The 26,635-nt window shown below is 35.4% G+C and overlaps 1 protein-coding gene across 1 annotated transcript in view; it reads right to left on the reverse strand.

Annotated features, from left to right (window-relative positions):
• LOC116811833 (bromodomain and WD repeat-containing protein 3) overlaps window positions 1–26,635 on the reverse strand; it is a 148,771-nt gene that overhangs the window by 25,932 nt on the left and 96,204 nt on the right. The window contains exons 15-31 of the mRNA XM_032757227.2: window positions 26,335–26,484; window positions 24,321–24,397; window positions 21,563–21,731; window positions 20,367–20,480; window positions 16,834–16,941; window positions 13,619–13,743; window positions 12,786–12,868; window positions 9,818–9,929; window positions 8,967–9,028; window positions 8,705–8,860; window positions 7,935–8,055; window positions 6,851–6,976; window positions 6,653–6,731; window positions 4,958–5,014; window positions 3,784–3,924; window positions 2,404–2,478; window positions 650–802 (exon numbers count right to left, since the gene is read on the reverse strand). Coding sequence (XP_032613118.2) covers window positions 650–802; window positions 2,404–2,478; window positions 3,784–3,924; window positions 4,958–5,014; window positions 6,653–6,731; window positions 6,851–6,976; window positions 7,935–8,055; window positions 8,705–8,860; window positions 8,967–9,028; window positions 9,818–9,929; window positions 12,786–12,868; window positions 13,619–13,743; window positions 16,834–16,941; window positions 20,367–20,480; window positions 21,563–21,731; window positions 24,321–24,397; window positions 26,335–26,484 — 1,908 coding nt within the window. The remainder of the gene's footprint in view (window positions 1–649; window positions 803–2,403; window positions 2,479–3,783; window positions 3,925–4,957; window positions 5,015–6,652; window positions 6,732–6,850; window positions 6,977–7,934; window positions 8,056–8,704; window positions 8,861–8,966; window positions 9,029–9,817; window positions 9,930–12,785; window positions 12,869–13,618; window positions 13,744–16,833; window positions 16,942–20,366; window positions 20,481–21,562; window positions 21,732–24,320; window positions 24,398–26,334; window positions 26,485–26,635) is intronic.

The raw sequence follows: 26,635 nt of genomic DNA on the forward strand, positions 1-26,635 counted from the left end.
CAAACTTTCTATAGAAAATGTTACTCTAGCAATCAGGATCAAGGTGGGGGAGGGGGAAGCAAGTGTAAACAAATTATGTTTGCAGAAATTAGTGGAAATGCATTTTCCATAAAGTGGAAGTAGGCAAGTATATATTTACTGTGCAACTGATTAAAAGCTGATCAGATACCAGTGATTTCAAAAGAAAAACTTAATTACTATTTTTCTATTCTCAATATACTTTAAGTTCTGACAAAATATAGGGAAAATATTAAATGTGAGTATAAATAAGCAGTTACAACTTCCCAAGATGGTTCATTATTTGTTAGAATAAATGGAACATACATATTCAGAGCTAATAAAAATATTTCACATAAATTAACACTGTCAATAACCTTTCTATTTATTAAGTCACTTATTAGATATATTAAAGTGTACTTAAATTACTACCTCTCCTCTCCTTGTTTTTTCTCTGGTACCTATAAATATTTATTACTAAAGAGTAAAGAGACAAGAGAAAGGAAAAGGTGGTTAATTTCAGAATGACTGCTAAATGTATCTTTATGCATGCCTAACAAGCAATCCATGTTTCAAAAAAGATACTGAGGATCAATTTTCAATAACTGGTTAAAGAAAACTGCCTGATAATTAACCCAACTAATAATCATACCCTTGACTTTTTATTAGAGGTATAAGCTTTGGAGTTGTTGAATATTTGGCGAACATCCTTATAAAATTCCAGAGGACTACCATAGTTTCCTGCTTCCAAAGTTTCTTTCACAGTGCTGAAGTCCACAGGAGTATCTATAACATCTTGATAATCCTACAAAGAAGAATGTGTTATTAAATACTCAAACTGCATAGCAATATTAAGGAATACAATGGGACTAAAATTGGTATCACCTACTACAATCCACCATGAAATAAACACATTGCTTTTCAATGTGCCAACTACCTCCCCACAACCCCACAACATCTTTTGGTGGCTCATAAAAACAGCAGAAGTCTGTGGGAAAGCCTTAGCCCTCACACCACTGTAATAACCGTAAATAACTATGAAGGTAAAGAATAGAAAATCCATAGCCTTTGGCTTCATCTCTACAGCTTCCATGTCTTGCTTAAAGGCTGATACAACCTCCAAAACCCCAGCACACTGTTTAATGATAAAAGATGGGATTATTCACATATCATTAAATTGTTCCACTCTACAAATTAGGCACATATTTCCACGATTCCTTACTATGAGAACATTCTACTTAAGTGTCATTAGTCAAGGGTCAAGGTCAAATCGGTCATGTTCGTGCCTTTCTTCTTCTTGATTTTAAATCAATGTGATACCTTTGCTTCATCGAAGGTCTTCCATCTTATAGGTCCATAATTCATTTGATTTTGATTAGGGAAGAGGAAAGATTTCATTTTAACCTAAATCCAGTAAAGATTTTCCTAGGGTTATCAGACGGAGTTACATCTGAAATTTAATTCCTATATATGCTACAAGCCTCAAAAACAAGTTTCAGAGTGAAAACCATACTCAGTATTAGATCCCTTATTGTATTTAGAATCATCAAGAAGTAAAATCGCCACATTTCCCTCCTAGGAAAAAGCCAAAAAGCCAGAAGGGGCAGATAAACGGTATTATAAAAAGAGAGAAAATATTTTTCAAAGTTTGAGAAGAAATGACAAACGTTCTAAATATATTTTATTTTTTTAAATCACAAAAAATCAGAAGTGTATTCTAACACAGTATGGCTTATGTTAGAACTTGTGTAGTATGATGACCAAAATTTAAAAGACTCAGCCTGCTTGCCGAATGAAGTCCCAGTGGGAATAATCAGCTGCAATACAGACACAACTATATTGTGTAATTGATGTTTTCTACTCTGCTGCAGTAGCTTCAGATCTACATAAAAAAGTAAACATTTACAAGGAGGATACAAAGAACAATCTTGAGAACACATGTTGATTCAGAAAGAGGAACAAAAAAATAAATGACCAAAAAATCAAAAAAAGGTAAAAAGGGAGCAGAGTTAGAAGGCAGTCTTTACAAACTATAAAAGATTCATGTACAGTATGGAGAGTTTAGAAAGTAAAAACAGGCCGGGCGCGGTGGCTCACGTTTGTAATCCCAGCACTTTGGGAGGCCGAGGCGGGAGGATCACGAGGTCAGGAGATCGAGACCACGGTGAAACCCCGTCTCTACTAAAAATACAAAAAATTAGCCGGGCGTGGTGGCGGGCGCCTGTAGTCCCAGCTACTCGGAGAGGCTGAGGCAGGAGAATGGCGGGAACCCGGGAGGCGGAGCTTGCAGTGAGCCGAGATCGCGCCACTGCACTCCAGCCTGGGAGACAGAGCGAGACTCCGTCTCAAAAAAAAAAAAAAAAGTAAAAACAATCAGTATGTCTTTTAAGAGACTACCAGGCCTACCTCAGAAAGAGATGAATCTTGTTGTCTTTCTGGAACAACAGACTCTGAGGATTCTCCCTCTTGCTCCTGATGACCCTATTAGGGTAAAGAACATATACTGGTTTCCAGACAACTATAACAAAATATCAAGACGTGTAATACAATTATGACTTAAGTCTCAAAGATCCATACACTGGAATCATGTTTTTATTGGCTGTGCTTTAAGGTGAAGGAATTGTACATTCATCATTCTCCTTTGCTATGAAAAACACAAGACTAATTTATTTTACCCAAACTCCCTACAAGCAAACAAGTTCTGTTGAACACAATCTCATTCCTTACTTGAATGATATTTTTTCCCAACTGAGACCTACAGTATACAGAGAAGACCAAGGTGTAGTAAGCTCATAGGATGGTCTGATGTATTTCTAAAATAGTTCTGTACCTCTTCTCTGAAAAGTTAAAATAGATTTGCTATCTGTACTACTTCAATGAATAGATACACTCCCAGAAAAGAAATCCTACAATCGAAGTTCTCATCCTTTTACCTTTATTGAAAAGAAAACTCCCTACAAAGGATATGAACTCATAATTTTTTATGGCTGCATAGTATTCCATGGTGTATATGTGCCACATTTTCTTAATCGTCTATCATTGTTGGACATTTGGGTTGGGACATGGATGAAGCTGGAAACCATCATTTTCAGCAAACTATCGCAAGGACAAAAAACCAAACACCGCATGTTCTCACTCATAGATGGGAATTGAACAATGAGAACACTTGGACACAGGAAGGGGAACATCACACACTGGGGCCTGTTGGGGGGTGGGGGAGGGTAGAGGGATAGCATTAGGAGATATACCTAATGCAAATAATGAGTTAATGGGTGCAGCACACCAAAATGGCATATGTATACGCATGTAACAAACCTGCACGTTGTGCACATGTACTCTATAACTTAAAGTATAATAAAAAATGTATATATAAATTAAAAAAAGAAAAGAAAAGTCATACTGGTATACTGGTTACTCTAAGTGGCCATACTGATAACACATTCAGTATAAATTACACAGGATTGACATGTCACCAAACATCTACAGTGTACAGAGGTGTATTTGAGGTTAGTAAAATGTATTAAATAAACATCTGAAATAAAAGTGGGAAAGAACAGCAAATGAATTCTGATTCAAATTTTTGTTTTACAACATATAATTTACACACTGAAGACACAACGGCATTTTTTAAAAAATCACACTAATCACACTACTACTTTCACAATCAAAAGATTGGAAAAAAAGAAAGGAAAAGAGAGGTGAGAAAATTGCTCTTATCTAGATTTTAGCATGGACATTTATGGGAAATTCTCATACTGACAATTATTTAAACAACTGTATGCTTACTGCGTAAGAAAGAAGATCGGCTGGCTGTCGAAATGGCTCCGAGTCTTCACGTTCATAAATGAGGCTCAATAGTTCCTTGCATTGTTTTTTCCAAGCATCAGGATTACACTTTAAAGACTGTCTTCTGCCTCGGCATTTGACCTACAGATTTTAATAGTTATATCTAAAAGATCTTTCCTTAACTCAATTGATTTTCTCATGAGTCCCTAATGTTAATATACCTATCTATATATATATATAGGGCAGCTGCTATTTTAGTTTCTTAGTTTAAATTAGACAGTATTTTCCCTAGCAAAAATAATTAACGAGCAAAAAAACCTAGACATTATATTCATGGAAATGGCAAGAATTCTAGTACTCAAATCTGAACTTCAAATAATGTACAGAGGAACAAATGCTTCTTTCCTCTACAAGATCAAGTTATAGAGCCTTAATATTTGCCGGTAGTTAAGTATACTTGACAATGGCATCATATTTTTCTCAAAAGAACACTTGAATGATTTTTTTTACCCAGAAATTCTTTGTTGTCATGATAAATTCTGTTCTGTACCATTTGATTTTGTTATGATCTCTTTCAGTATTTCAAAATATATTGTCCCTTATATAAAATAACTACATGTCTAATTATTATAGAGCAGAAGTCTGCACAAAAGAGTTAACATAGCAGGCCAGGGCTTGCTTGCAAGGTTGGCCCTTGGCTGGCATTTGGGAACTTGGCATTTGAATGGCTTCCTAAATTATTAAGACAGTTTACTGCACCTAGACAGTATAAACAATGTGATTTGTGCTGAATACCTGATTTCCCTCTCTCAGTACGTGCTAGTCAGAGGGTACCTACATAACCAGCCCCTAGAAAAATCTTTGGGGACTGAGTCTCTAATCACACACATGCTGGAAAAAGAGTGTAATATGTGACCCCTCACAGGGGAAAGATAATAATAGCATAAGGAAGCCTGTACATAAATTTCTCCAGACTCTGCCGGTGTCTTTTCCCCCATGACTCAACTGGGCACCCTTAATGCATCATTCTAATAAATCTTATCAATGAGCATACCTAATATACTTAGTTGCAAGAATCCTTCTAGCAATTCTCCAAATATGGGGTTGGTCTTAGGGATCACTGACACAGGAAACCTGAAAACATATCTCCTCAGCAGTTCACTTATTTACTCACCCTTCTTCCAGATGAAGTACCAGGACCGTCTGAATCTAAATCAACCATTTCTGTATCCTAAATTAAAAAGAAGAGTAGGAAAAGACGTTAAGTTACATTCAAAGTCATATAAATTAGATGGACATTTATAAATAAATGGGAAATAAAATCACAGTTAACTTTCCCCACTGGAGCAACAAGTAGAACAAAAGATAGAGAGAGACTCACGCCAAACTTTCCCAATATGCAGTGTACAAGCTGGAAAATATACTGGAAGAAGAATTAAACAAGGTTTCTCTTTAAATAAGAATCAGAAAGGAGGGGAACAGTATAGTGGTTGGTATTTGCTAAAATTGTATCTAAGTGTTAGTATTTTTTAAAAACCTTATTCTATATGACATGCTTATTTAATATACAATTATTAATTATTCATGATTACTCTATTGACATTTTAAGAAATAGGTCTCACACAATATGCATTTATATTTTCCTATAGGAAAGAGATCTATTTCAGTTAAGTATCTCTCTAAGGGATACTTTTTTAATATGAAGAGTCAAGATCCAAGCACCACTAGTGCTGGTGAAACACTGGGTAATATGTAGTAGAAAATAAAAAGTAGCTCATGAGATATTGGTACTCCTTTCTAATAAAATAAAGCTGTTGAGTTACATTTTTACTTAAGTTTTCTATTTTAACCCAAATAGTGCTACTCTGAGGTGAAATTCCTGCTACATCAAATTTCGAGCTAAAATATATTTATGTGAAAGGTCAGAGAAAATATAAAGAATATATAAGAAAATATAAAAAATATTAGTGATACGTTTTTCTTAGGTTTCAAGAAACTATAATAATATCTAATTGGTATATCATGTTTTCCTTATTATGTAAGTAACATTTAACTGCAATAATATATTTCATAGTCAGACACATTTTCATGAAAAGAATTTAAAAAACAGCATTGGAGATTTACCACTCTGGAGATTAACAGTATAAATATAAACATGCAAAATATCTCATGCCACTGCAACACAATCTAGCATATGTGAGTCACTCATCCCTGGGATGAATTGTTTTCCAGTAAAGATTTGTGAATTATCACTTTCCAATATTGTTCCAACCTCTATTTTGGTTTTTGTTTTTATCATAACCTCCAGTCAAATACGGCTTTGTGTAAATTAGAAACATAGATGAGTGGGGAAATCAGGAATACGAGGGTCTGCTGAGTACTACTTCCATTTCATTCGGAAGAGACTGGTTTATCTTTATAAATTTTCAGAAAGGAAATCGAGTAGCAGTTTCATGAAACTACCAAAAATTTAGACTTTCAAGCCTGAAACTTTAAAATACTTTAATATTTTCTCTACAGCATATAGAAAATAAAATCCTTACTGAAATTTCCATCAACTAAGCATTCTTTTAAAATATTGAGCACTTGTCTTGTTTCTAAATGTTGGAAAATAAAGTGTTGATTTCTCGTCACTTACACCCACTGTGTCAAATATGATGACTGGCCACCTGTCTCTCTGAATAAACCCTGTAGCTCTATTTTATTTTTGGTATATGCCATCTAAGTACACTTTAAAAGACGCCGGTATTCAGCCAGATTTCAAAAATCTGTTTTGCTGTTCATGGCCAATTACAACATTTACACATAATACTGTACTTCAAATAAGAGAAAAGTAACTCATTCCTACTAATCATGCTGTGATTCTTACCTCCTCTGCATCAGTACTGTTTCGTTCTTCTGCTTTAATTTTATTATAAGTATCCAGTATATCAGTACAGCTCTGATCCCTAAGAAACAAGTCATTTCAATAGCTTCAGTAATTTTTACAATTTTTCAATTAATTTTTTAAAATTAATTTTTTAAAAACCTTAAGTTAGACTCTCTGAAAGCTAAAACTGCTTCTTACCCAATAAATCGAAGTAAGACATCAGTTACAATTTTAGCTGCTTTAACTATAGGACTGTCTGGCTCATTGAAAGTCCTGGCATTATGCTCAATATAGCGTACCTCCCACATTAATGCTGATATTCTCCTGTGAAAGAAAAAATACTCTGTTAGCCTTGGCTTATATATTTAAAGTATACTTTAGGAATATACAATATGGAACAAATATGTACTTAAACATAGTGTGTCAAAGGTGTTCCAATATGCATATAACTCAATATATTTGAATGATGAGCACTAAAAAGAGATGATATAGTTACAGTATTTAAAGCCCAAGCAGGGATTCTGAACCACTGGGATGTACATACAAAACTTCAAATATAACTGACCTAGGACATTATGGGTAAAGAGTCATTTGACAAGGTCAAAAGAATGTTTAGTTTAGTTTTCAGGGGAAGAGCCAAGAAGAGCAAGAAAAAAAAACAGATTATAAAAAATGACAGATTTTTATCTAATTACTTTTATGATATAAATATTAAATCAAAATAATATATTATAAAAATACAACCAGTTCTCAATTGCAAAGGCAGATTAACCAGTCATGGAATACTGTCGTCAGTAGGAGACTTGGATGACAGAGGGACCAAGATATGCCCTCTACAGCCTTCCCATAATCATCTCCCATCCCAACCAAAACAAAGAAAAAAATTACTTGGCTCCTTTCCTGTATATATTTCATGGCTGGTAACTAAATCTAATTAACTCTGACCAAATTCTCCAACAGAGGATTTAAACATGCTCCAAATCTGTAGCACCTTAATAATGATGAATCCACAAACCACTTAAATTGCCTTTAATAAAGTTAAATGTAGTTTTTGTTTTACACACCATTTGTACTACCCATATTTTCCTCTCAGCCTTTCTTCTCTGTCCCCAAGAGTGAGAATCTACTAAATAAAGGGGAATTAATGTTCTAAATTTTTAAAGGAAATTTTGGTGTGGGTCTTTTGGATGATCATGTTATACTATGGAAATGCAGATCTCAAAAAGGAAAGCAAAAGCCATAAAGCTATAAATTTTATAATAAGTGATAAAAAAAAACAGACCTGTAAAAGCGATTTTCAAGTCTCCGCCTGATGGTATTGAGGTCAGTTGGATAAGCAACTACAGTACAATACAAGGGGTAGGCACTGAGATCCACTGGAACAGCAAAAGGGCTGGCAAAATCTACAAAATTATAAAAATCAAATAAGGTAGCTATAAAGGACATTAACATCTCATGGTAACAAATATTTATTCATATATAAACAAGAAGGGAGGGTAATATACTACTTTTCTAAAACCATGAGGATTCCATTATACAAACAGAACGTTATTCTTTATATTTGGACATCATATCTATGAATCATGCATGATACACTGGTTCAAATCAGGTAAAACAAAACTAGAGGAGCACTGAGTTTAACTTCAGATTTCTGTCTTTCCTAGATAAATGCCAAACTTCTCAAGTGACATGTTTTAGAAAATTTAACTACTCATGTGGATAAAATACATTACTCATCCACTGTCCTTACCAAGAAACCCATCCAAAGTCAGGCTCAGGGAATAGCTAGAGAATCAAAGTGATTCAAAAAGGAAAAAGACACTTATATAGTTACCTTCACTATTATCCCCCAAATTGCTAAACAAAAAATTATCAGTTATTACTTTGGCCAAGCATATAAAACTGCTAATATTAAAACTAGAATTACTGTGCTTCTTGAGTCAAAACTGAAGTGTACAGTGAGAAACTGCATATCCTTTTGTAGAACTTAAAAATTCTGCTGATTTTCCTAGCTCTCCTGCATGCTCCTAAAATTTTTCACATTCATCATACCCAGGGAAAGAAGGTGGTTGATGCCCTGAATAACCCGTTCACATTCTTCATCTCTGGAATGAGCCCCCCACTCTCCTTCCTGGGGTTTGTATAGCAAAGCAGTCAATTCTTCCTGGGAGACAGGAACACCAGCACCAACTTCATCTGGAAAGGCAGCTAGGTACAAGATAAAAAAAAAATTAGAAAAAATTATTTTCCAATATCATGTGATTACCATTTTACTTTTAAAAGAATTATAATTCATTTTTAAAAGTATATTTACTTCCTTCTGGAATTGGCTCCATATCCCAGGGGCTCATCTTTTCTCTCTCATTATTGTCCCAGCTATTAAAAAATAACAAGACGCAAATCAAATTAATCATACAGTACTTCCTTTCATATACTACCACAATTTTACATGACTTCTTGGGGGTGAAATTTGAAAAAGGGCAATACAGTTGTCTTGAAAGTACAACTCTGGTTACATACAGATAACAATAAACTTCTAATAGAGAAAACATGGTCCATTGCTATGAAACTTAGAGGGCAGAAAGCCTACTTTTTGTCAATATGGAGACTAAAAGTCAGTCCTCAGAGAATAAACATTTCTTCTATCATTCTTGAGAGGATTCACTCATTAGCAATCTTACAACTCTGGATTTTCAAGAAGAACTAAAGTAAATGTTGCAAACAAATAGTACTTCCAAACATGATGCAACCACCTCTGCCTAGAATTCATATGACTAAACAAAAGACTAAGTACTAATATTCATTGCTATCTTCCAGCAATAACAATTACTTTAAGTAGTAAATTAGTTTCCGAATTTCCCACTAAAAAATAGTTGCAATTCTTGTCTAAAGTAGAAATAGTTAATAGAAAATGCAGACAACAAAAGAGGTAGCAATAAAGTGTTTAGTTATTCCTTTGTTTTAGTCAAAGAAAACAAAGAACTTTGCTTTGACTAAAACAAGGGAAGAACTGAGCATTTTACCGTCAAATTTCTTCTTTACAGGTACAGGTATCATGAGACTAGATAAGTCAGATAAAAGGGCCTTACTCCTGGTGCAGGTTATTAAAAGTCCACATACTACTACAATATCATATTAGGCATAAAAGATCATAAACATACTTACTGAACACTGTAACACTGGAAAGAACTATCAGGATACTCTGGTTGAAAAGGCTGCTGACTCTCCACAGTCCCAAACCACCAGGCGTCATCTATTATACTGCGGAATCTATCACCTATAATGTTTCAAAATTCTTAAAAGGATGCTCTTGAGAATATTAGCTCTGTTCCCACTCTAAATTACTACTTTTTGTTGACAACAGAAGTAACATTGTATCTAGCATTATCAGAAGCTTCCATCTAGGTTTTCGAGATAAGTGATTATTTTACATTTTAACCTCTTCATGTATTTTGATTTCCAAGTGGTAGAAATCTTTCTGAAATAAATTACATACGACCACATCTTAAATAAATACTACCAAGCATAATTTAACTTTTTTCAATTACTTAGCATCATCATTAGGCACACTTCTTATTGTATTACATATGTACATAAATGCAGTTGATTCTTCTATCTTGCTTTTAGCTTTCTTTAAAAATCTCTTCATACTAGTTTTTATATTACAGATCTTCAAGGCAGGCTGTAAATCAAGGAAGATGTAGGAAAGTTTGGAACTTCCTAGAAACTTGTTGAATGGTTTTGATCAAAATGCCAATAGTCATACGAACAATGAAGTCCAGGCTGAGGTGGTCTCAGATAGAGATCAGGAACTTATTGGGAAGTAGAGTAAAGGTCACTCATGCTATGCTATAGTAAAGACATTGGCAGCATTTTGCCCATGCCCTAAGATCTGTGGAACCTTGAACTTGAGAGAGATGATTTAGGGTATCTGGCAGAAGATATTTCTAAGCAGCAAAGCATTCAAGGGGTGACTTGGCTGCTCTTAAAAGCATTCAGTTTTATATATTCACAAAGATGTGATCTGGAATTGGAACTTATCTTTAAAAGTGAAGCAGAGCATTAAAATTCAGAAATTTTGCCTGATAACTGATTCATTAAAAAAGAAAAACCCATTTTCTGAGGAGAAATCCAAGCCAGCTGCAGAAATTTGCATAAGTAACTAGGAGTCAAATGTTAATCACCAAGAAAATGGGGAAAATGTCTTCCAGGGCATGTCAGAGCTCTTCAAGGCAGCCCCTCCCATCATAAGCCCAAGGGCCTAGAAGGAAAAAATGGTTTCTTGGGGCTGCCCCCCTGCTCTGTGCACACTTGGAACTTGGTATTCTGTTTGCCAGCTGCTCCAGCTCCAGCGATGACTAAAAGGGGCCAAGGTACTGCTCAGGTTGTTGTTTCAAAAGGGTGTAAGCCCCAAACCTTGATGGCTTCCACGTGGTGTTGGGCCTACAGATGCCGAGAAGTCAAGAATTGAGGTTTGGGAACCTCCACCTAGATTTCAGAGGATGTATGGAAATACCTGGATATCCAGGCAAAAGTCTGCTGCCGGGGCAGAGCCCTCATGGAGAATCTCTGCTAGGGCAGTGCAGAAGGGAAATTTGGGGTTGGAGCCCCCATACAGAGCCCCCACTGGGGCACTGCCTAGTAGAGCTGTGAGAAGAGGGTCACCGTCCTCCAGACCCCAGAATGGCAGATCCACCAACAACATGCACTGTGCGCCTGGAAAAGCTGCAGACACTCAACGCCAGCCTGTGAAAGCAGCTGGGAAAGGGGATATACCCTGCAAAGCCACAGGGATGGAGCTGCCCAAGAGCATGGGAACCCAACTCTTGCATCAGCATGACCTGGATATGAGACATGGAGTCAAAGGAGATCATTTGGGAGCTTTAAAATTTGACTGCCCCGCTGGATTTTAGACTTGCATGGAGCCTTCAGTCCCTTCATTTTGGCCAATTTCTCCCATTTGGAATGGGAGTATTTATACAATACCTGTACCCCCACTGTATCTAGCAAGTAACGAACTTGCTTTTGATTTTACAGGTTCATATGCAGAAGTGACTTGCCTTGTCTCAGATGGTACTTTGGACATGGACTTTTGAGTTAATGCTGGAATGAGTTAAGACTTTGGGGGACTGTTGATTGGTTTTGAAATGAGAACATGAGATTTGGGAGGGGCCAGGGGCTGAATGATATGGCTAGGCTCTGTGTCCCCACCATAATCTCATCTTGAATTCTAATCCCCTCGCATCCAGGGAGGGACATGGTGGGAGCTGATTGGATTATGGGGGCAGTTTCCCTCATGCTTTTCTCGTGATGGTGAGTTTTCACAAGATCTGATGGTTTAAAAGTGTGGCACTTCCCCTTCTAACTCTCTGTCTCCTGCAGCCATATGAAGAAGGTCTTGCTTCCCTTTTGCCTTCTGCCATGATTGTAAATGTCCTAAGGCCTCCCGAGCCATGTGGAACTGTGAAATCAATTAAATGATTTTTTCTTTATAAATCACCCAGTCTCAGGTAGTATCTTTATAGCAGTGTGAAAATGAACTAATACATATGGCTACAATTAGATTTTTAAAATTCAGGCCCAAGTAATTAAGTGTGCAAAAAAGTCGATAGTTTAAAAATCCTTATGTTCTGTATTGTATTGTTATACAATAGAGCTATAAGCAAATTTATTTAAATTTTAAAATATTTTCCTTTACATTATTGCTGTACTGCTTTTTATAATCAAAAAAGAAAAGAAGGAAGGGTAAAAGAGCAAAAGAGGGTGGGAAGGTGACAGGGAGGGAAACAAGGATGGAGGAAGGAAAAAAGGAAACAAATCACAATCAGTAATCATCTGTTTTAGAACCTAAGTGTAAAGTGCTCTATTTTAGGGCAACAGACATTTGAGAATTTTCTTTATATTCCTATTTGTATACTAATAGAGTAGGTATTTGCAGAAGGTTTAGAGATTATATGCCACACACAATGTGCATAAGAAATAACTAAAAGGAAATTTTAACTTAAGTTTTCTAGTTTCTCTGATAGCTGTTTTCAGCTAAATGATAAGCTAGTTTATTTCTGTTAAATCACAGTTAAAAAGTTACTTACTGTACATAAGCTTAATAGTTATTAAACAACAATTCTATACTTACCAATCTGCCAGTTCCTTTCTTTGGCTTCATTATAAAACTGATGTAGCACAAGGAAGTCAATGACATCCGGCATGTCATGATACCTATACAGAAAATAAAGCACATATGAATCAATATAGAGATATAACAATATATGTTACTAAATGTCCAAGGATATATGTTTATTGTAGACCCATTAAGAAAATTTTGCAAACCTCACAGTCCCTAGAAATGCCTTTACTTAAACATCACCTTCTCTGACCTGTTTGGGAGTGCCCTGCCTACTGTCATATTACTTTAAAAATATAAAGATGCCAATACAGGTTTATAAACCTTAGTATGAGGTATTTTATATTAAGGAGTATGAATTAATGTTCTTTAATCTCCTTACATTTTAAACTCAACTTCACATAAAGAGCCTCTCACTTATTATTCCTATTATCATTAACAGAAATAAAAGCAACCACCATGTTTCAAACATTCAATTAGGGAATTATACAGGTTTGTCTTTGATTACTCACAACAATCTTTAGGAAGAGATTAGCATTTCCATTTTACAAATGAAGACATAAATTCAGAGAGGTTAAGTAACTTGCTTATGACCCTATCTATGTAACTATCCATAACATAAATACACACACACACACACACACACACACACACACACACACACACATAAATATAAATAAAATGGAGAAATAAACTAGGAATTAAACTCTGGTCTTTATAATTCTAAACCCTGTAGTAAAGAATGCTATAGTGTTTTCTCTCTCATTGAGCCCTGTACTCTGTGAAATATACAATAGGTATTAAAATACACATACTCAAACAGAGACCCAGAGATAACTACTCACTTAATGGAAAAAGATTCTCCAGTCATTTTGCCTGAAATTGGGTCCAGAAATGCAAGCTTCAAGCAGCACAGTGTGGGTGGGCCAACCTCATATTTGATTCCTACAATCTTAACAAACTCTTGCTCCTATTCATGAGAATACCAATAAATTATTACTTTCAATATAATTATTTAACATTTGCATAATATTTCATTATTACTTGAACAATTTATTATCTGAAAATTCTCTAAATGCCAGACACTACACTAAGTGTTAAAGGTAATAAGACACGGCTCTTAACTCCTAATAGCAGGTTGTAGTTTAGTGCAAGGCTCTAAACCAAGGACGAGCAGCCACATCACCTGGGGAAATGCTTCAAATTTAATGTTCCGAAATCCTACACCTATAGAATCAAATTCTATGTTTGGGGTATAGCTCGGTAATATATCTATTTTGGAAAAACTCCCTAGTGCAGTATGATGCTCTGGTTAAAAATCACTCCCCTAGCAAAAATACAGTATGTAAGCATACAGGTATATACGTACATGTACATGTTTGGGGTAAAGACTTACATTTTTTAATGTCTACAACATTATCTTTTTTGTTGTTTTTGTTTTACTTCAGATTCCTGGGGTACACGTGCAGGTTTGTTACATAGATATATTGCATAATGGTGGGGTTTGAGTTTCTAGTGTACCCATCCTCCAAATAGTAACCACTGTACCAAATAGCTAAGTTTTTAACCCATATCCCCCTCCTAAACTCCCTTCCTTTGGAGTCCCCAATGTCTATCATTTCCATCTACATGTCCAATTATACCAACTGTTTAGTACCCATTTGTAAGTGAGGGCATGTGGTACTTGATTTTCTGTTTTTCAGCTGTTTTACTTAAGATAATGGCCTCCAGCTCCATCTATGTTGCTGTAAAGGCCATGATCTCAATTTTTATAGCTACACAGTATTCCATGATGTATACGTACATTTTCTTTATCCAGTCCACCACTGACGGGCATCTAGATTGATTCCGTGTCTTTGCTATTGTGAATAGTGATGTGATGAACATGCGTGTGCATGTGTCTTCATGGTAGAACAATTTATATTCCTTTGGGTATATACCCAGTAATGGAATTTGGGTAGTTCTACTTTTAAGTCTTCTGAGAAATCTCCAGATTGCTTTCTGCAGTGGCTGAACTAATTCACATTCCCACCAGTAGTATATGAGCATTCTCCTTTCTCCACAACCTCACAAGCATCTGTTTGTTTGTTTTGACTTTTTAATAATACCCATTCTGACTGGTGTGAGATGGTATCTTGTGGCTTTGATTTGCATTTCCCTAATGATTAGTGATGTTTTAGCATTTTTTCATGTTTGTTGGCTGCTTATACATTTTCTTTTAAAAAGTGTCTGTTCATGTCCTTTGCCATTTTTTAATGAGATTTTTTTTTTCTTGTTGATTGAAGTTCCTTATAGATTCTGGATATGATCTTACAACAATCATACACATTTACTGATTATTAATCACATTTAACAGATGGCAAAACTGATCTTCATAGGTATAGGGTCCTGCTTAAAGTTATATACTAGCATATAGCAGAGCTAGAATTGAAATCCAGGTGTTATTCCAAAGCACAAGCTCTTTTACCACATATAAGCTGCTCCTACAATTTCCTATGACAACAAGATTAGGATAAAAAGTAAGAACTTGGCCGGGTGCGTTAACTCATTCCTGTAATCCCAGCACTTTTGGAGGCCAAGTCGGGTGGATCACCTGAGGTCAGGAGTTCGAGACCAGCCTGGCCAACGTGGTGAAACCCCATCTCTACTAAAAAGGCAAAAATTAGCCAGGCGTGGTAGTGGGTGCTTGTAATCCCAGCTACTTGAGAGGCTGAGGCAGGAGAATTGCTTGAACCTGGGAGGCGGAGGTTGCAGTGAGCCGAGATCGCTCTACTGCACTCCAGCCTGGGTGACAGAGTGAGACTCTGTCTTAAAAAAAAAAAAAGAAAGAGTAAGAAATCACATGTTTTATTCAATCCTCTGATTCTAAAAAAGACTCAACTTTTACTTGATGAAGAATAGATGGGAGCTGTCCCTATCTTCCAGAAGATGATTATGTAAAGCTCACTTGATAAGCTACTTTAGCACCTGATGACATTAATAAAAAGTTTTACAAACATCTAAATCAAATCTTTATCTTAATAAATACACATATTCTCAGCTGGGCACGGTGGCTCATGCCTGTATCCCAGCACTTTGGGAGGCCGAGGCAGGTGGATCACCCTGAGGTCAGGACTTCGAGACTAGCCTGGTCAATGTGGCAAAATCCTGTCTCCAATAAAAATACAAAAAATTAGCCAGGCGTGGTGGCGTGTACCTGTAATCCCAGCTACTCAGGAGGCTGAGGCAGAAGAATCGCTTGAACCCAGGAGGCAGATGTTGCAGTGTGCTGAGATAGGGCCACTGCACTCCAGCCTGGGCAACAGAGTGAGACTCTGTCTCAAAATAAATAAAAAATAAATAAATAAATATACATATTCTCTCTTATATCCTTCCTGTCAAGAATCATCACACAACTCTTCATTTACCTGGAAAACTATCATAAAATGGCCCTTTACTGTCTTATTCAGAAAACCAAAATGAAACACACATAAACCTAGGCAGAAATGGTGGTGTATGTATATCTACGTCTGTCTGTATGTGCATGTGTGCATATATATACATATAGATATGTACAAATGAATGAAATATTTATTGACAAAATCATTCGCCATAAAATATGGAGTCACATGGGTATTATATATGTAGCTACAAGGGTAATATATCAAAACAGCTATTTTACAAAACACCAAAAGTTTCTGGGCTTCTTGTGATTTATCATATTTAATATATACCAAAGCTGTCAGAACCTTGAGAGTGTTTATAGTCTACACACTCAGCTTATGGAGGCTCCAGAAGGTAAAAAGTCGCTGATTAGGGAAAATATCCACAAAGGGGAACTCCTGCTTTGCTCTAATTATGGACTAGTATAGACTAGACAATAGAAAATAGCATACAAATTTTGAGAAACATATAAAATGTTATCCATAATACTCAGTTCTACAAGAGTATAGTACATCATCTTATCTTGGATACACAATCAACAGTGAAATATGCATAAAACTGAGGAAAAAAGCCATGGGTAAGCAATTTAATTCCAAAGCTACTTCCATTGCATAGCTTATGAATTTGGCAAACTTACCCTGAGATCCATTTTGTTCCATGGCTGTTTTTGTAAATTAACACTGTATATTTTTGATTTCCTTACAGCCCGAACATAAGCTTCATGTCCTTGCCTAAAATAGATAAGCTAAAACAGAAAACATAAGGTATTAAACAGCAACATCCTATATAACTCTGTATGTCCAATATACATTCCTACAAACATCCTCTTCTGTTTGCAGAAAGAAATAATTATAATATTGAAAGACTTTATACAATAAAGGTTTCAAATGATGTTAATTCAGTATTCGTGCCTATGTAGCCCTGTGCTCAGTACCACATCATATAAACACAGTAAACACAGTCCTTTCCCTTCAATCAGCTTCGTAAGTGTGCTGAAGAAGCAGATTCATGGAAAATGTACACAAAACTGGTCATATTTTAAAGTATATGTGCCCCTCCATATCCACAGCTTCTGCATCAACAAATCCAATCAACTGCAGATTGAAAATATTTGAGATATATATATAACAATACAATTAGGCCGGGAATGGTGGCTCATGCCTTTAATCCCAGCACTTCGGGAGGTTGAGGCAGGTGGATCACCTGAGGTCAGGAGTTCGAGACCAGCCTGACCAACGTGATGAAACCCCGTCTCTAATAAAAATACAAAAATTAGCTGGGCATGGTGACATATGCCTGTAATCCCAGCTACTAGGGAGGCTGGGGCAGGAGAATCACTTGAACTCGGGAAGCGGAGGTTGCAGTGAGCCAAGATCGCAACATTGCACTCCAGCCTGGGCAATAAGAGCAAAACTCCCTCTCAAAAAATAAATAAATAAATAAATAAATAAATAAATAAATAAATAAATAAAACAAATAAAAAACCAATATCATATAACAACAATTAATATAGCATTTACATTGTATTAGGTATCATAAGTAATACAGAGATAATTTAAAGTATATAGCAGGATGTACATATAGGTTATATGCAAATACTATGCCTTTTATATAATGTCCTTGTAGATTCTGTTATTTGCAAGGGGTCCTAGAGCCAATTCTGTGTGGATACCAAAGGACAACTGTACTATACTTCAAATTATAACTGACACTCTAACTATCAAAATTTTAATATTCAGTCTACACATTTCATATAAACAGTATAAATCACAGGTTACTAAATGGAGTAATTTCAAGACAAATTAAAAGTTGCCTGTTACAAGAGTTCATGTCAGAACTGGCATATTATGGAAGGAAAATGAATTCAATTAATTCTTCAGCTCTTTAAGCCACCATTTACTATCATTTTCTATATTTATTACAAAAAGTTTCTTTTCCTCAAGTTTAAAAGCAGTGATAGAGGCTAGGCACAATGGCTCACACCTGTAATCCTAGCACTTTGGGAGGCTGAGATGGGTGGATCGCCTGAGGTCAGGAGTTCGAGACCAGCCTGGCCAACATGGTGAAACCCCGTCTCTACTAAAAATACAAAAAATTCGCCAGGTGTGGTGGTGCACGCCTGTAATCCCAGCTACTCCGGAGGCTGAGGCAGGAGGATTGCTTTGAACGCAGGAGGTAGAGGTTGCAGTGAGCCAAGATAGCTCCACTGCACTCTAGCCTGGCCAACAGAGCAAGACTCCATCAAAAAAAAAAAAAAAAAGCAGTGATAGAGATAAGTAAATAGAAGAAAGTAACAAAAAATACCATATTATGAGATTTCCAAAATACATTAACATATTCTACCAATCAATACTAAGTCAGAATTTCTAATAGCTAAAAATTTGAGCAGAAAATAAAAAAGGTTTAAAATTGGTAAATAAAATAATTGTAAGGGTTAAAAACTAATAATACACATGTCATTAAGATATCCTTTATTATATATTCATACCTGAACTCCACAAATACTGATCATTGAACATCTATGTATAGGCACTAGATGCTGTGATAAGGCATAAAAACATTTCCTCTAGGATACGGAAACTCATGTAGATACATAACTATAATGCAAGGTAGAATATATTATATATCAGAAGAGAAAAATAATTTAGGTAGAAAAGCTTATGAGGACAGAGGGACTGATCAATGAAAAACAAGGATAACACCCTGGAAAAGTTAGTATTTGAATTAGACCTTGAAAATGATAACTTTAAGAAGCAATGATCTGTATGTAGGGATATCTAGGCAAGACAATAAAGGCTTAATATTAAGATGAAGTAAAAAGTAATGTTGCCATTAAGAAATCAATTATATAAAAAGTATATGTTTGCCTTTATAATTTCTTTAAAAACATTCTCTACATATTCACTGTCTGGTTTACATACATCTTCCTCATTACCTGAAGAACTGTCTTCACCTCATACACATTAGTCTTGAAGCATATAAAGATGTAGTAAGTTTAACAACATAGAGGAAAAGGAATTCCACCAAAGAATGGAGAAAAATGGTCCTTAGACAGGAGTCTCATCAGATCTTAGAGTGTATAGATCCTTATATTGTTCTATAAAGTTTTCTAAGATAATTAAACATTACTCCTTTTCTGCCTCCAGAAAATAAAAACAGGCAACAACTATAAGAAATAGCGAATTGAGATATACCAATAAAATTTTACAAGTTCTCTGTTTTTGAAGTATAGCATTCATCAGAAAATATTTATTAACCTAACTATGCAAACAAGCATTACTCAGAAGTCCAATACCTATAAGAAAATATCAAAAGAAACATTTTAAAATATCTAAAGATAATCAGCAGGTAATAATTTATTTGTAAGGCTATTTGATAGCTACTCTGATATAAGATCTCTATAACAGGCAATTACAGAAAAGTTTGGTAAAATTTTTATTGTTCCCAAAATGTTTAGAGCCTACTTGCAAGGTTTTGCTCCTTCTTCTGCTGCAATGACAATACCACATTTCTACTATCACTCTTAAATTAAAAACTGTGTAAAAACATTGAATCAATAAAAAAAAAATAGTATATCAGACAATATCCAAGCCAAAAAGAGTTCTAATGTTCCAATGTTATGATAATTTTCATAATAAAATGAAAATTATTTACCAGGTAGAATTTTGATTAATTTTTGACTGGCCAATAATAAATATGGCTATACTCGTCAATCACAGACTCAGAAAGAAAGACCTGTTTGCAAAATTACATTCCCCTACTCATTTAAAGGAGTAAATACCTTCTTGTATACTTTCTATCAGGTTGAACGTGTTTTGTTTTTTTTTAAAATATTGGAACATGAATGAGGACTCAAAATACCACTCAATTCTACTAAGTGGCAATTCAGATTAAAATAAAGCCAATTATTTTCATGACTTCACAAGCTGATTAATTTATCTCAATATTCAATGAGCACCTAATAGACTGAAGCTACTGTGCCAGGCCCTACAAAGGATACAAAGATTAATACCGTTCAGTCACCTTCCACAAGAAATATATAATTGAGCAGAGCAGATAAGACACTGTATATATTATTATAATGGAATTAGGAATATAAATATATTAAGACTGATTAAAGTTAGTGCTCTTGAGGCTCCACAGAAAAAGGTTTCAACAGGTAACAATTACCTCATCTCCCATTTGTGGGACAAATGGGGAACGTCGGGGTATAGTATCCAAGATCCACTGAGGGGCAAACCATTCTTCATTAGGCTCACCTGCCATAGAAACCAGTCCTCCTTTCTAAAACATAAATACATGAAAAGTATATGTATAAAACACAGTTCTCCAACACATAAAACACATGAACAGTAGTATGAAAAATAGTAGGTAGAGAAGATTAAAAATTTCAGGCTACAATGAAACCTAAAGTATATAAATTTGAATGATTTTGCTTTATTATATACAACTTTTCTGTCAATAAAAAATCACTTTACTAAATTTTAACTGACAGGTAATAACTTGACACTATATACTACCTGAAAACCGTAACTTTTACATACGTCCCTTGACTACCACGTGAATTCAAATGTAAGAATAAGTTTTTGCCAACAAAATAGTGATAATCAAGAAAATAATTCTGTCTACTAAAGCAAAAGACTACAGAATGTGTCTATAATCAATTTTGAAGTTAAAATTAAAATAACTACATAAACCAAGTCTTTAAATCATTTAAATGAAGTTATAGTGGGGAAAAGAAACTGTCATTGGGATGAAATAAAAACATAAAGGTAAACCAGGCACAGTGGTACACACCAGTAGTCCCAGCTAACCAGGAGGCTGAGGTGGGAGTATTGCTTGAGCCTAGCAGTTTGAGTCTGCAGTGTGTTATTATCATGCCTGTGAATAGCCACTGCACTCCACTCTGGGCAACATAACAAGACCCCATCTCTTTAAAAAAACACCAAAAAACATAGTGGAATGGAGAGAGAGTCCTATACAATTTATCATACTCTTCCATGTTACAAGTTAAAAATGTTAAAAATGAGGACTCAAAATACCACATGACAAGAATAATAATGTTGTCAGATAAAAGTGACAAGAATAATAATTTCATTAAGACTAGTTTATTTTAGGACATTGCTACATTTTAACAAATGATTGTGAATGTTTGAATAACAAATTATAATGAAACATTCTAGCCTCTACCTTTGATAACAGAAAAATTTCAAAAATTCTTTACATTTTGAAGTCAAACTACTTTTACTTACTTTCTCAGATGAAATGTTATTTTTAGAGAAAAGTCAATGTTACAATTAAATATTTAAGTATCAAAGGCAAAAAACAAAAATAACAAAAACAAAATAACTTATAAAGTTACAAACCTTCCTTCTAGTCTGCTTAGGTTTCTTCTGCCTTTCTTCTAGGGACTTCAAATTTTCCTCATCAGAGCTGCTGCATATTTTGCGTGTTGTCTGTCTGGTTTGTCTTTTTGGGGGTTGTAAATTTATTCCAGCATCTGCTGTCCAATCAGAATATTCACTTGATGAATCACTGTAAATAAATCAAAATTATGGATACCTAAGCATAGAAAAGGAGTAGTTTTACTTAATAATTGAAAGATCATTCTGTAAGCAAACAGCATTATAAATGACATGGCTGGATTTTGTTCTAACTTAAGAGAAAAAATATCAGCCAGGCGCGGTGGCTCACACCTCTAATCCCAGCACTTTGGGAGGCCAAGATGGGCGGATCACGAGATCAGGAGTTCGAGACCAGCCTGGCCAACATGGCAAAACCCCATCTCTACTAAAAATACAAAAATTAGCTGGGTGTAATGGCACACGCCTGTAGTCCCAGCTACTCGGGAAGCTGAGAGAGAAGAATCACTTGAATCCAAGAGGCAGAGGTTGCAGTGAGCCAAGACTGTACCATTGCGCTCCGGCCTGGGTGACAGAGTGAGACTCCATCTCAAAAAAAAAAAATATATATATATATATATATATATAGAATTTCGACCATTATCTAAGTAATTTCAATGAAATGCTTCTTGGATGAAGTATACTTTACCCAAGGATTATATTATAATTATAATGCTTAGTTTCCTATAACAGGAATTAAAATCCCTGTCCAAAATCACAAAAGCTTCTTTAAAATAAAAAAGCATCTTATTCTTGGAAATGCTGAAATGGGATTGTTTTAAAACTGAAATAAATACATATACAGTCATGTGTCATTTAACAAAGGGGATACTTTCAGAGAAATGCATCATTAGGTGATTTTGTCATTGTATGAATATCATACAGAGTATACTTACACAAACCTAGACAGTATAACTTACCACACAGCTATTCTATATAGTAGAGCCTACTGCTCCAAGGCTACAAATTTGTACAGCATGTGACTGTACTGAATACTGTCGGCAATTTTAACACAATGCTAAGTATATATCTACACAATGCTAAGTGTATATCTACACATAGAAAAGGTACAGTAAAAATATAGTGTAAAAGATTTTTAAAAATGTATACCTACATAGGGCACTTAACATGAATGGAGTTTATAGAACTGAAAGTTGCTGTGGGTGAGTCAGTGAGGGATGGTGAGTGAATGTGAAGACCTAGAACATTACTGTACACTACTGAAGACTTTACAAACACTACACTTGGGTTACAGTAAATTTATAAAAAATATTTTTCTTTCTTCAACAAGAAATTAATCAGCTTACTGTAACATTTTTACTTTATACTTTTTAGTTTTTTTAACTTTTTGACTTTTTTATAGTAACACTTAGCTTAAAACAAACACATTGTACAGCCGTATTTTTTTTTTTTTTCTTGAGACAGAGTTTCGCTCTTGTCGCACAGGCTGGAGTGCAATGGCGCAATCTCGGCTCACTGCAATCTCTGCCTTCTGGGTTCAAGAAATTCTCCTGTCTCAGCCTCCCAACTAGCTGGGATTACAGGCCTCTGCCACCACGTCCAGGTAATTTTTGTATTTTTAGTAGAGACAGGGTTTTACCGTGTTGGCCAGGCTGGTCTCGAACTCCTGACCTCAGGTGACCCTCCCGCCTCGGCCTCCAAAAGTGCTGGGATTACAGAAGTAAGCCACCGTGCTCAGCAAATATTTTCTTTATATCCTTACTCTATAAGATTTTTTCTATTTTTAAGGTTTAAATTTTTTTTTTTTATTTTAAAACTTTGTTTAAAAACTAAGACACAAACATTAGCCTAAGCCTACAGAGGGTCAGGATCATCAATATCACCGTCTTCCATCTCCGCATCTTTTCCTGTTCCACTGGAAGGTATTCAGAGACAAAAACACATGGAGCTTTTATCTCCAGTGATAATAATGCCTTCTTCTGGAATATCTCTTTGAGGACCTGACAGAGGCTATTTTACAGCTAATAATTTATTACAAGTAGGACAAGTACACTCTAAAATAACAATAAAAAGTATAGCATAAACTGAGCAAACTGGTGTGCACCTGTACACCCTGCTACTCAGGAGACTGAGATGGGAGGACTGCTTGAGCCCAGGAGTTCAAGGCATGCCTGGGCAACATAGCAAGACACCATCTCTAAAAGAATAGAAAATGAAATGAAGAAAACATAATAATATAAAAGTATAGCATAGTAAATAAACCAGTAACATAGTTGTTTATTAAGTACTATATATTGTACATAATTGTATATGCTAAACTTTTGTATAACTGACAGTTCAGCAAGTTAATTTACACCAGCATCCTCACAAACACGTGAATAACACTTTGTGCTACAGTGTTACAATGGCTATGATGTCACTAGGTGACAGGAATTTTTCAGCTTCATTATGGGACCATAGTCATATGCACTCCGTCATTGACTGAAACATCATTATGCAGAAGGTGAATATAATTGCCAAAATGTAGAATCTTGGATTTAAAAAGAATCTTATTTTATAGATGAAGAAACTAAAAGGCCCACAGTGACGTCAGAAAGATATTGGGAGAGCCAGGATCACATCAGGTCTCTCGGCTTCCAGCCAGTACCTTTTCTACTACAAAACACTATTTTAATTCTGGTTTTACCAGTTTCCTACAAGAACACAATTTCATATTAAAACTGTTCAATAATTTTGACCAAATTAAAACCATTAAAACTACCTGGAAGAACTTTCACTTTGCCATTCAACAATGGGATCCTCTACCGAAGCATCACTTGTGCCAACAGTTTCATCTTCCTACAACAAAGAGCCAGCAATTAAGATATATGGATATTACCAGCTAATGTATTTCTAATTAAAAAACCACTACCTGTTTTATAGCATTTTTTTGAATTCTGCCCTCAAAAAATGTTCTCCTTAAAATGTACATAATTATTGTTCTAAGTATATCTGTAGCTAACAACTAAGTCTACTAGGTATTTCTAAATTTCTAGCATCATTATCTTATTGATATAAAACATATTTTTGTGATTTCAAAGACTCAATAGATTTCTTAACTTCAAATATAACCCTCTTAAATACAATATTAGAAACATTGTTTTAAAAATGCCTATATGTCTCTATCGAGTTAATATAATTACTCTCCATTAAAAAATTTTAATTATCTTTTTTATGTAAAATTTTAAATACAGTAGAGGATAACCCGTGTACACAATCTCCAGTTTAGATAATAATTCACTTCCTATTTTATCTATACCCTCACCCACTGCCTTATACTCTAGCATTAGTTTGATGCACATCATGACCAAAAAAACCATTTTAACCATAAATATTTACTAAGATTAGGATTTGTTTTAAAAGTACAACCACAATGTTGTTATCACATTACATTTAAAAGGGAGCATCAGGCCAGGTGCAGTTGCTCATCCCTGTAATCCCAGCACTTTGGAAGGCCAAGGCAGGCAGATCACCTGAGGTCAGGAGTTCGAGATCAGCCTGACCAATATGGTGAAATCCTGTCTCTACTAAAAATACAAAAATTAGCAGGGCACAGTGGCATGCACCTGTAGTCCTAGCTACTTGGGAGGATGAGACAGGAGAATTGCTTGAACTTGTGAGGTGGAGGCTGTAGTCAGCTGAGATTGAGCCACTGCACTCCAGCCTGGGCAACAGAACAAGACTCTTGTCTTTTTTTCTTTTTTTTTTTTAAAGGGTGGTGGAAGCATCAGCTCCTGAATAGTGATCATTCTTTTAAGATCAAGATTTCATATGGGTGGGGGTGGGGCATGAATGTAGGACATCTTTGATAATAGTTTAAGAACTGTGAATGGGGCCAGGTGCAGTGGCTCAGGCCTGTAACCCTAGCACTTTGGGAGGCCAAGGCGGGCAGATCACCTGAGGTCAAGAGTTCAAGATCAGCCTGGCCAACAGGGTGAAACCCTGGCTCTACTAAAAATACAAAAATTAGCCATGCATGGTGGCGCATGCCTGTAATCCCAGCTCCTGGGGAGGCCGAGGCAGGAGAATCTCTTGAACCCGGGAGGCAGAGGTTGCAGTGAGTCAAGTAGGTGTCACTGCACTCCAGCCTGGGGACAGAGCGAGACTCCATCTCAAAAAAAAAAAAAAAAAAAAAAAAAGAATTGCGAATGGCACGAGAAGGAGAGTACCATATATTGTCAATGCATGATTAAACCTTCATTATGCATTTAACAATGAAAGCTGTTAAGAGAACAAAAAGACTGGAGAATAGAAGAACAAGATGAAAAGAAGCTATGCTCTTTACTCATTACCATGAAAAAGGTAGGTCTGAGAAAAATCAACACTCAATGATCTCTATGAGGGGTGATGTCAATAATAAAAAAAAATGTGTATATTATGTTGATTAGATAGCCAACCAGTTCTGAAACTATGTAACTTATTAATGCTCTTTATATTTCGCTCCTTTCCATTTCTAGGCTGATTTCCTCTTACTCTTTTTTTCACTGTCTCAAAGTCAAACTCTTGCTGGCATATTTGATACCCTCACCAAGACAGCATCTGAGGTACAAATCCAAGACACCCAAATGAATTAAATATGCCCAAATATACCTATAAAAATGTATTATAAATGAACAAATCTCATAAGAATATAATTAAAATAATTTTCTATTAAAGAAGTGACCCTTAAACCCAAATGGATGATACAAACTGGGAAACAAAAAACTACATCAAATAAATAATAGTATATATATAACCTCTGAGGAGCTGTCTGAGTCTTCCTGTACACCTGAATTTTGACATGATGCTTGTGAATTATGCTCTATGTTGGACCGTGTTTGATAAGTATGTTGACGTTTGCGCTGTGTCCTGCGTAAAGAACGCCCACAGCTAGGCTCATAATCATTCTGTAAAAGAGAAGAATAATAAATTTTTAAAAAGTAAAAGCTCAGTAAACACACAAGGAACATATATAAAGCAAATTAGGTGGGGGGTAGGGGTGAGTAGGAGATGAGAATAAATTCCCCAAAAGAAAAGTCAACACAGAACTATATTTAT

The sequence above is a fragment of the Hylobates moloch genome, unplaced genomic scaffold (assembly GCF_009828535.3).
Source record: "Hylobates moloch isolate HMO894 unplaced genomic scaffold, HMol_V3 SCAFFOLD_7, whole genome shotgun sequence".
NCBI classification, from domain to species: domain Eukaryota; kingdom Metazoa; phylum Chordata; class Mammalia; order Primates; family Hylobatidae; genus Hylobates; species Hylobates moloch.